Here is an 11,748-nt window from a genome sequence, read left to right on the forward strand (position 1 = left end):
TGCACCAGCCTTCTGGTTCTTCTGAATGGAAAGTGATGACAAGATCAAAGCGGAAGAAAAATATTGACTACCTCTCCTGGCGTGGATTCAGACACAATGCGGTTTGCAAATAAGGGATATTTTTGTGGTCCGTGTAAATGATCACAGGGAATTGTAGCCCCTTCAACAGGTGTCTCCATTCTTCCAAAGCTACCTTAATCCCCAATTACATAGTTTTTCTTGGCTGAAGTGAATTTCTGAGAGAAGAACCCACATGGGTGATGTTTCCCTGAGGAGGCTTGTTGTGATAAGACTGTCTGCATCCAAAAGAAAGGATGAGCAGCAAGGATTTGTTCAAGAACTGGAGCAGAGTTGAAGGTAACATTGAGATATTTAAAGACTTCTATCACCTCAGGTGGTCAATGTTTGGAGAAGAGGAGCTACTATGAAAGAAAAGACTTTGATATAGTGCTAATATTAATTGGTGAAGCCTATAAATCATTGGATGGCCTTGATTCTAGCGGGCTGAGTTCAATCTGATATGGCCCTAAGATTCTTGGGGTCCATTTAAAGTGCGGAACCAGGCAGCTGAGAAAAGGATTGTGAAATTTTTCAAAGATGCACTTGCCGAGCTTGCAGTACAGTCGATGGTAACGAAAGCGAGACAGGACTTGGGCCACATGCTCCTGATGGGTAGGAAGATCGCGGGAGAAAATAATAATATCATCTAGGTACACCATCATATACTGATAAAGACATCCTGGAAAATTTAGTTGATAAAATTTTTAAAAACTGCAGGAGCATTGCATAATCTGAAGGTCATGACCATATACTCAAAATGTCCATCATGGGTATTGAAAGTGTTTCTCCATTCATCACCTTTTTAATACAGATTAAGTTTTATGCCCCTCTGAGGTCTAAGTTGATGAACACCTCACCTCCCTTTATCAGGTCAAATAATTCGGAGAATAAAGGTATTGGATATTCAATTCAGTTTAGTAAAGGCACGTGAATATTTGTAAGGGATACTGATGAGCTTAAATTGGCATATTTAAACTATGTAACAAATTTGATTTAAAATTTTTTAAATACATTTATAGTAAATTGAGTGACAATGATACCATTTGAAAATCAGTTTAATGCAGAAAAAGATTAAGTCATAAGGTATACATGATGCAGAAGAAAAAAATGGCATTTTGCACTTTTTGAAGGAGTGAAAATTTGTGAATAGACATTGCATAAAGACAGCTCTTTCAACAGGATATTCTCCTTGAGTATAATGCAGTGAAGTGTCTTGGAAAGTTGTCTACATATCCTGTTTAACAATGGTGACCGTGGCTAGAGTGGTGTTTGGAGACGTGGCTGCTTGAACTGAATCCTGCTTTGCGATGATGATGCCCACTTGTTGAATGGGACATTTCTCGTGAATGGTGTTTTCCCCCAGTGCTGGAGTGCAGAACAGCTAAGCAAAAAACAAACATTAATGTTACCATTGTAGCTATTGTGAACAACAGATAGCTGTCAATATAAATGAGAAAATAAATGTAAAATGCATATAAATATAACAAAATCTGCATTAAGTTAGACTTATCTACTGAAATATAATAATCTAAGCTTGATGGAAACCACCAGCAGTTGGAGTCGGCAGAAGCAGGGAGTAACTGATTGATGAAAGAGTACCAGTTTTGATTGTGAATGTCAAGTGATCACCACACATGCTACCCACATTCTTTGTACCAAGTAAACCCAGCTGCTACAAGTCCCCCCAAGTTCTAATTGTGGTGAATATTTAAATGTTGCTGGGGGTTTCCATTCCCTCTAATTGTTCATGTTTGGTGATAACAAAATGTTTTACAATCCGATCTAGATATGAGAACCTCAATACACATTGAATAGTTTAGTACAGGTGTTTTTACTATGTGCCTTGTGCTGCCGTTTTATGTTCATTCTATCTTGATGTACATTATAACTCTGTCAGACTATACTGCAGTACTTGTTTGTAATATAAGTGAATAATGCATTTTTTCTTCTTTTATTAATAAGGCAAAATGTTATAGACAGAGTTAAACATGGTATTAAAATGGCAACTTAGCAACTAAATATTTATTGTCAGAAAAGGTTACCACACAATTTTAAAATTTATATTCTCCGTTTGATAATACCACGATTTGAAAAATAATTTTTTTAACCTGTTGGTAGCTAGCAGAATAATAAGCATATTTTTTAAGTTATTTTTATTTGCGTGTTAGATGGCGATTCAAGCTGACATATAATTATTTCACTTCTCCCTCTTTTCTCTATTTATAAAAAATTTTTTGCAAGCAGCCAAGACTACTCTGCAAAACATTGAGCAGTGCAGAGAATCTGATAATTGTAAGTTTAATTTCCAAACAGAAGGTTTGGGTCAAACAGGCTTTTTAGAATGCTGCAATTTTCTGCCCAAGAAACCAGGACAATCTAAAGAGAGGATATGCGGAGTTGCTCTCAGTCAGTGTGATATTAAAGTGAACAGGAAACGATGTTCCCATCACAGCATAGCATTTCCGCTGTCAAAACACAACATGCAGCTTTGTGATGGCCCTAAGGGAAGAGTGAAATAAATAATAATGTGTTACTATCAATTGGAGGATATTAATTACAACAAAAATAAGTATGTGGACATCTTCTTTAACACTCATCTTCTAAAAATACAGTCCATACTCATATGAACTGATATTTAGTGTATTAGCAAAATCTATTGTTATTACAATGTTTTTATCCTTTTTTAGTAGTATGCCTAATAAGTGACACAGGTTTTTGAAGTATGGGACTTTGTATGTTCAAATTGTTTCAAATGTTTAATTATTACAGATTATATTTACTTACAAATGTTAACAGGCCCGTCTGTAGCCAACCTATAAAAAAAAAGATATACATATTATTAATGCTTAATATCACAAAATACTATAAAATAAAGGATTATACACATTAAATAAGATTTCAGATTTTGTTTATTTTTACCTGCGTGGAGATAACTACGTTTTCTTATTTAAATTGAATTTTTATGATAAAACTTATGTTAGATAAAGCTTCTCTGGTAGCTTTGATAGGTTTGTGAAGTAAGCAATGTTGTTAATTGACTGTGAGATTGCCAGTTGGTGTTTTAACTTCAGTGTATTCTACAAAATATGTTTGTGATGTATGACATTACTTAGTAATGTATTAAATATACTATTGGGCAATAACCTTTTCCTCACTGAGCAAAACAAAGGTTGGTTCATTAATGGTTGCCTCACCACTAGGCCATGGCGTCAAAATGTCATCCTTCTACAAACCACCAACCTGCCATAGCAGTTTATTGTTATTCTAAACTTATATCATGCTAATAATTAGCAACAACTTTGGCCTTTTCTCCACTTCTGAGTCTGCTCATTTATGTACTGAATTAACACTTGTTATTGAATTTTTAGTACTAAATGTCCCGATAGTTCTAGAGTTGGGTAACCGGATAAAATATAGGACAGGAAGGCAACATGCGGTATGCTTGTGATGCATGTCATCATTTAGTGAAGTACTGGAGATATTCCCAAATAATAAACCCACCCACCCACTGAGGAAAACATTGGTTGCTTATCAAATAGACCAAGCTGTCTTTACAGGCCTCAAGGAGGAGGAGAGGGAACTGGGCAATGCATGGATAGGAGAAGGATGGCTGGGATCTACGTGGGGTTGAATAAGGGAGGTGTATTTAGGTAAAAAAAAAAAGGTCTGTATAAATCTCTTCTCTTGGATGGAGACAACTGTTTGCAAGAGTGTATATAAAACTATGTTTTATGGTTACATATGTGGATTTACTAGCATTAGTAGCATATGTAGGAATTCATTTGTGAAATAGGTTGGATCTGTTTTAGAATATTTGAGAATGAATAAGGTGGAGAACCCCTGGTTTTGGATATTAGACTCACCTGCACTCTTCTCCTTCCAGCATCTTCTTATATGTCGCAATCTCAATATCCAGAGCCAGTTTAACATTCATCAGTTCCTGGTAATCTCTCAGTTGGCGAGCCATGTCCTGCTTGGCCTTCTGTAGAGCAGCCTCCAGCTCAGCCAGTTTATTCTTGGCATCTCGGACAGCTTCTTCTCCACGTTCTTCAGCCTCATTGACAGCAGTTTCCAGTGCAGCACGCTGGGACAACAATAGAATAATGCTTGTTAAACTGGGGTGTAATAGAGAGTAATATGGGAAATACTGTCATTGTCAGAAATAACAGGAATAATGTGCTTCTGTCACTTCCAGAACAACACTTCCTTAGGATAACAAACCACTTGTGTGACTTCGCAGAAACAAACCACTTGTCTCCACTCAAAACTTAAAATTATGTTTTTAGTGTAGTTCTCTAAATGAAACATAAATGCAAAACTTACTCATATTATCTAGCAGTTTATCAATAATTTACCAAATTTGGCGTTACTCCCGACATTAGGGGAGGCTGCCTTTCCTGCTATCTGTATAAAAAAAGTTAGCATCGGTAAGAGTGTCCTCCAATGTCTGAAACAGTTCAGTGATGCTCTGCTAGTTCCCACTGAATCAGGTTGTTACCCTACAGACAATGTGTTGGTCATTGACAACTATTAGCAGTGAGTCTCTCCTGACCAGAGAAGATGCCAGGGGACCTGCCAGATTCGGTGACTCACCAGATACAGGAAATACAATGTTGCATATATAAATAACTTGAATTCCATTTTGAGTGGAAAAAGCCCTTACTTGGGATATAGCATGGCCAATCTCTCCTTTAAGTCTCTGAATGGCTTGGTTGAGTTCAGTGATCTCGTTCCTGCTGTTCTGCAGATTATTTCCATTTCTTCCAGCTGCCATGCGCAGGTCCTCAAACTGTGATTGAAAGTAGAAGAACATGTTATTATTAGTCATTTTAGTGTACTCCAATATGTATGTAATTATATTTGTAGTATATGCCTGCTTGTCAAACTCACCCTTGACTGGTACATGGACTCAGCCTCAGCTCGGCTCCTGTTAGCAATGTCCTCATATTGAGCTCTGACCTCAGCGATGATACCTTCCATGTCCAGATTTCGGCTGTTGTCCATGGAAACAATAACTGAAGTGTCTGAGATCTGAGCTTGAAGCTGACCAATCTCCTGCAGAGTTAGGAAAAATGATAATAAGTCTTACACTTGGTTTATGAAGGCAATCAACATCACATTAATCTAATACAGATATGGGATCTCTTATTTAGAAATCTCTTAAATAGGAAGTTTATTGAACCAATGAGAAAAAGTAAACTATTGCTGATTGTGGGATGAAATACAGACACACAGATATGATCGCCAAGTGGTTTTTCTTACAGTCACCTATAGAGTAAGTATAGACACCTGCTACTTTAAAACCTTATTTGATATGTTTTAGACATGGTGCTCCACATTACAGAAAGACCTGTTATCTGTCACTAGCATTCTGAATAATACATCTCTTAACTGTTTATTTATCAAAATACACAACTGGTACTGTTGATATCAAATTATATAGATTCAGTTATATTGTAATAATTTGAGAGCAGGGTCTTCATTATTATTGTTCTGTATGCCTTGTAATTAATTAAATTCTTACTCTGTTCAATTCTTACTCTACAATAGCATTAAAAATAAAATACTGACTCTTAGAAATTTGTGGATATGTCATTGAACAGTAATGAGATTTAGAAGGTTGATGATGAATTATGTCTAACTCAGGGTCTACAAAATGTAGAAAATAGATAGAGCTGCTTGATCACAAATCTAGTGAAAATTATTTTTACATATGGTGATGACATCTAAATGGCCATGATTTACAAGTAATTGTGATATTGATAACAACACACATACTTCAAGTATACCACATGTGTCTATTAAAGTCATGGGCAGCTCCTGTGATGTGCAGACAATATAGTTGGACATTGTTAGTGATAGACAGTTTCCCTTTAGTTTGATTCCTGGGTTTATCAGTGAAGTCACAGCAAATATTAAGAGCAAGAAATGTCCCTGTTTTAAATTCAGTCGAAGAGCACAATGCACAGGAGCAGATACTAACACAAATACAGAGTATGTATTAATTTGTTTATTAAGTGACATAGCACTAAGGAAAATTCCATGAGTGTGTGTTTTATGCTTTTACATAAATATTATACATATAAAGTTTGTGTGATGGTTGCAATACACAGAGCAGCAATAGTTAAACTCAGCAGTTTGTACTCTCCACATGATATCTCTTGTTCTTCTCAAAATTCTCTGATCTATATAGTGATGACCCATATATTATAGAATAACCTAGTTATAGACAATAAAGACATTTTTGTGTCCCTATAATATCAAAATAATATCATATGGGAGGGACCCAGTTTAAAAAAAGACAGGTGTTAAAGTAAAGTAGCAACACAAACATTACCGCGTCATACAGAGTCCTTAAGAAGTTGATCTCATCAGTCAAGGAGTCAGCTCTGGCTTGCAGCTCAGCTTTGTTCATAAAGGCTGCGTCGACCTCCTACAGGTTAAAGCACATTTAATTACAAAGCCATTTATTTGATTGTGAAGAGTTATACAAATTCAATTTAATATAATGATTGTAATCAAATATTCCATATAATGTATATTTTCCATAAGTGTGAGTATTAATCATATTGAATGATTTCGTTTTTGTTTGCAAATTTAAAATAATGCAACAAGCTTTCAAATATATTACATTTTGTGTTAGAGAGAGAACATTGTTTATCAATAAATTTCAGTCACTTTAATTATGAATGTCACTTTAAAATGGCAATTAAGGAAATTAAGTATTGTTTATCTCTTACTCTCTTTAGTCCAGCAAATTCATTCTCTACAGCGGTACGTCGGTTTAATTCCTCTTCATACCTGCAAATTACATAATATTTAAAGTAAGGGCAGTCAAGATATGGAATTCACTTCCAGGGAAGGTTGTGATGGCAGATTCAATAGATATGTTTAAGAAAGTGTTAGACAAATTTTTAGCGGAAAAATGTATCCAGGGATACGACTGTTAATTAAAATGAAGTATAGTAGTGGATATAGGGTAAAAATAGGACTGCAATATTGGGTCTGGGGGAATTTTCACAATTGAAACAGATTGGCGGTTGCTTACTCTGAATCAATTTCAAATATAAGTGCTGGATCGCTGGAGATCCAAAAGGTTGAACTTGATGGACTGGTGTCTTTTTTCAAGCTTATCATCTATGTTATTATGTTACTATGTATGTTACATATTTTCATAAGTCTATTACCAGAGTATACTGTGTGTTAATAAAAAACAAGAAGTTCAATGTTTAAGAAATAAAATCAAACTTATAAAGAATATAATATAAAGGTAAACCAATGCTCCATTTAACAAGTCTAGATCAAACAGTGTAAACTAAATTCTGTACTGTTTTCCTCCAGTAACATTGACCTTGCCCACCTGACATTTCATAAATACGCACAATGACTGTTTCAATGTTTTCTTCCAGTTTTATTATTCCAACCAAATATATCACAATAATGTATACTTTACTTATAGTTGAATGCAAAAAATGAAGCTTAGAAAGGTAAAGTAAAATCTGGGGAATTAGAATTTAATAAATAGACACCTTTTATTTTTCTAACTTCTTGTCTCAGTCTAGGCAAATTAAGTTTTCAATATGGTTTGCGTGGTGTAAACTCATTGTGTAAATGAACAGTCTAATGTATAAAAATGACAGTTGCCAGAACATTCATAGATACATAAAGTTATGCTGAGTACACAGTTTGCAAACTTATAAAATTAATTTGAAATTGAATTTCACTCTGTTTACAAGTACCATTTAGGTTTTATTTTAGTATAATAAAACAAAAATATATACATGGAATCATTAGTTAGCAGTTAATATGTACAGACAACAAATTAGAATAAATTGCATATTTTCTTTTACTCTCTGATGACTACAAATAAACTGCAATATTTGTATTCAATTGTTAGGGAGCAAGGTATTTGTACAAATTACAGTTAAGTATGATACATGTACATTAAGTTGCATTGAACAATGACTTGTGCAAAAAATGATCATAAAGATCTACCTACCATAAATGACATAGGACTCAAGAGAGTACACTCTACTTTTTTTAATAGGCAATTCTCCCATTTAACACCAATCCAGCGACAGGAAATTAGAAAGGAAGGGGGGGGGATTCTGCAAATTGGAGAGGGCAGCAATCTGATTGGTTGAACATTGTCCAGCTTACAGTCAATCATATATTGTTCTCTATGACATGGAACACACTCCTCCCATTTTAAATGTATCCTGGGATTTAAAAAGCTGAAATTGACTGATGTAACCCAGTAGCCAATTGATTAGGTCAGATATAACATTTGTACCTTTTCTGACACTACTTTGACTGTTACGGTATATCTGATTAATTTTCTTTACTGGAACAATGCAATCCAGTGGCCAAATTATCAGGTCAGATAAAAATAGTTATACTTATTGTAAAAGAAGTCTACAAGCCTCTTTTCTTAATAAAACAAAACAAAAGAAACAACAAACTGTAATTTAAATACCTTCTCCTTAATTCTTCGGCAGTTCCCTCCATGCTGTTTCGTTCTGCATCCAGACGAGCTCCCTCACATTCCAGATTCTCCAGCTGCCTCCTGAGGTTGCTGATAAAAGTTTCAAACAGAGGTTCAATCTGAAATCTGGCTGTATTTTGGTCTTGTAGAAGAGCCCACTTAGTCTCCAGCATCTTATTCTGCTGTTCCAAAAATCTCACCTAAGCAAATCAAAAATGAATGGACAAAATAAGAAATAAAATATATCTTCACTATATATTATGAATATAAAACTATATGGTTATCCAAGTATAATAATACATGTGCTGTAAAACTGTATTACATAAATAAATATTATATCCATGTTTAACCCTGAATCCTCATAAACATGAGTTGATTCAGAGGAAGGCCAAACCAAACAAAGCAATTAATTCAATTTGCCTTCAAATGGGAAACCACTTCCCTCTGACTCCATGCTGGAAGTCGAATCCCACTGATTAACACTTCTCAAGTGGAAGTTTAGAAGTGTTGGATATTTTGAAATGGCAGTATTAAAAATACTCTATATAGATCACTAGTTCTACTTAATAAAATATTTTTAAAAAGCTCTGCATTGCTTCAGATTACTAAATTCAATAGGGCATTTCTTATATTTGTGGCTTCTACTAACTGAAGTATGAAAGTGTTCTGCAGCAAAATTGTTGCATCTTTCTGGGTAGGATTTTTCATTACACTAATGAACTTTGGGGCAATTAAAATCGGTAGCTGAAAAAAAAATATGTCTAGATTTTATATGCAAACAAATGAGATATCTAGCCAGGATATAAATGCTTTTAAAAAGTAGAACTCTTGAAAGGGCCACAGAAAATAACTGAGAACATTTAATTACTACCACAAATATAAGTAACAAATATAATAAATATATAATACTAGACATGGGAATATAATCAGAATGCTGCTCTTATACATATTCCAAACTAATTGTTTTTAAGACAGTATGAACTCAAACCCTTTACAGCAGTTATGTACCTTGTCAATGAAGGAGGCAAACTTGTTGTTGAGACCTTTAATCTGATTCTTCTCCTCTGTCCTTACTCTCTGGATGTTTGGGTCAACTTCCAAGTTCAGAGGCGCTAGGAGACCCTGGTTGACAGTAACAGAGGTGATACCTCCACAACCAGATAGTCCTCCAAAACCATAACTGGTCTCACCAATACCAAATCCACTTCTCCCATGAAAGCTTGCTGCTGAAATCTTATGGCCCTTTGATCCAAAATTGTGAGCACTCTTACTGCTATAGCAATGCTGAGCCTTGTGACCATGTCCTGCATGTTTAGAAGAGTGTGAGAAGATGCTGTGTGAGCTGGAGTGTTTAGGTAAAGCAACAGAACAAGAGCTGAAGCCCTTGTGCCCAGAGGAGGAGAGGATGGAGTGATGAGACATGATGGTTCTTCTACAGAGGATGTGAAGCACAGTCTACTAAGAGGAGTCAAGTCAGCCGTTGCCTTGTGGAGCAGACACCTGCTGCTTTTATACTTGAACTGGGTGTTACCACTTTTATTACATTGGTAGCATCATTTTCTACATTTACAGAAAACATATGAGCAACACACCTGTTTGATCAAAGCTGTATGTATCATCTGTATACAAGTGTCATCTATAATAAAACTATATAATTTTTGTGGTTCAATCATACCGTCTCACCTTCTCAGTAATATAATTTTTATAGTGTCAGCTATGTATAGTGGATTAATAGGTGCTTTGATTATACACAATTAATTTGTAATATTACTTCATGTAGCTAATAGTCTATGTCTGGCTTTTGAAAGAATACAATAAAACTTTGTTTAACATATGGATATATTATAGTCCGTTTACCCCCCTTAATATTATTGGGTAAAATAACACATTCCCAACACTTACAGGTTATATGGTAGTCATGTTATTGGAATAATGAATGATGCAAGTGAAGTGGGTTTCTGATGTACTTTGCAGTGGAAAAAGTGAACATTTTGGTAAAACACAAAGAGTGTCATGTAGAGACAGTCCAAAGGTCTGATCATGTTGTCACACAATTGTATTTGTAGACTATCATCTGTTACTGAAGTGCACATAGTCTTTCGGTGGATTATTCTGGTTAAATTTCATCAACAGACTTTGTACACATTTAAAGATGTTCCTTCTTTTGTGTGTTGTCCCACAGATTTTTATAGTAAGTCAGAAGGATCTGAAATTTATAACATCACAGAGGTATCGAAAATCAGAACACTATTTCAGCTCAATAAGCCTCAAATAAGGCACAATGCACTTGAATATGTGTAAACTAACAAATTTAATGCAACAATCCAATGAATTGAGGTGTGGTTTTTTAACCTAAATCATTGTGGCAGGCTATAAGAAGAAAGTTGTTATTTACATTTTTCCCTTGGTTTGTTTCTTCAAGCTGTTGTTAATAATTTATAATTCTGCTCTGTGTTCTGGACTAATTTGGCAAACACAGTCACATGACACATGATGTAGTGAGCAAAGAGTCCTTGAATTGCCCCTGTGAGCTCTGTGTGAGCTCTGTATGGTCTGTGTAATACCCTGACCCTTATAACCCCCACTTTGACATGTCATGCTAAAAGATATGAGCCTGTGTGTAGTTATCAGACTTACTGTGCCTGACAGCCATATTTTGTTTCCTCCAGAGAGATATTGAAAATGAGATAATGATTTGTAGAAGGGCAGTTAAGAGAAATGAGATGAATGCTTAAAAAGGTACTTAACTTGTTATTTAATAGAGATGTTCACTGACCCCCGTGTTTTGGTTTTGGTTTTGGATCTGTATTAAGTTTGTGTCTTGGTTTTGATTTTGGTTTTGGCAAAACCGCCCTTGCGTGTTTTGGTTTTGGATCTGTATTTTTTAGAAACATTGTTAAATATGCTAAAATCACATAATTTTGCTTTTTTCCTACATTATTATTAACCTCAATAACACTAATTTCCAAACTTTTCAAGTCAATTTTGACCACCTAACAAGTCACAATATTATTTTCATCCACTTTCGGAAGAAGACTGCAGCAAGCTCTCTGGATGCTAAGCGACAGAGCAATGACACAAACACACAGCAGTTCATAGCACATCTAGGAAACATTGCCACACAGCAGTGGCACAAAAGAAAGGTGATGCAAAATTGAATTGTCCTTGGGAACTCCCACCCATCCATATGTTAAAAAGGTTTA

At 35.1% G+C, this 11,748-nt stretch overlaps 1 protein-coding gene across 1 annotated transcript; it reads right to left on the minus strand.

Moving 5' to 3' along the window:
- Nucleotides 1–1,127: 1,127 nt before the first annotated feature.
- LOC142141063 (keratin, type II cytoskeletal cochleal-like) lies at nt 1,128–10,132 on the minus strand. Its single transcript, XM_075199149.1, has 9 exons — nt 9,554–10,132; nt 8,537–8,745; nt 6,801–6,861; nt 6,398–6,493; nt 4,951–5,115; nt 4,724–4,849; nt 3,924–4,144; nt 2,845–2,873; nt 1,128–1,441 (listed from the first exon to the last, which is right to left on the minus strand). The coding sequence occupies exons 1-9, from the start codon at nt 9,965–9,967 to the stop codon at nt 1,299–1,301; spliced, it is 1,464 nt and encodes a 487-aa protein (XP_075055250.1). The 5' UTR covers nt 9,968–10,132; the 3' UTR covers nt 1,128–1,298.
- Between the last annotated feature and the right edge of the window lie 1,616 nt (nt 10,133–11,748).

Source organism: Mixophyes fleayi, chromosome 2, assembly GCF_038048845.1.
Source record: "Mixophyes fleayi isolate aMixFle1 chromosome 2, aMixFle1.hap1, whole genome shotgun sequence".
Classification (NCBI taxonomy): domain Eukaryota; kingdom Metazoa; phylum Chordata; class Amphibia; order Anura; family Limnodynastidae; genus Mixophyes; species Mixophyes fleayi.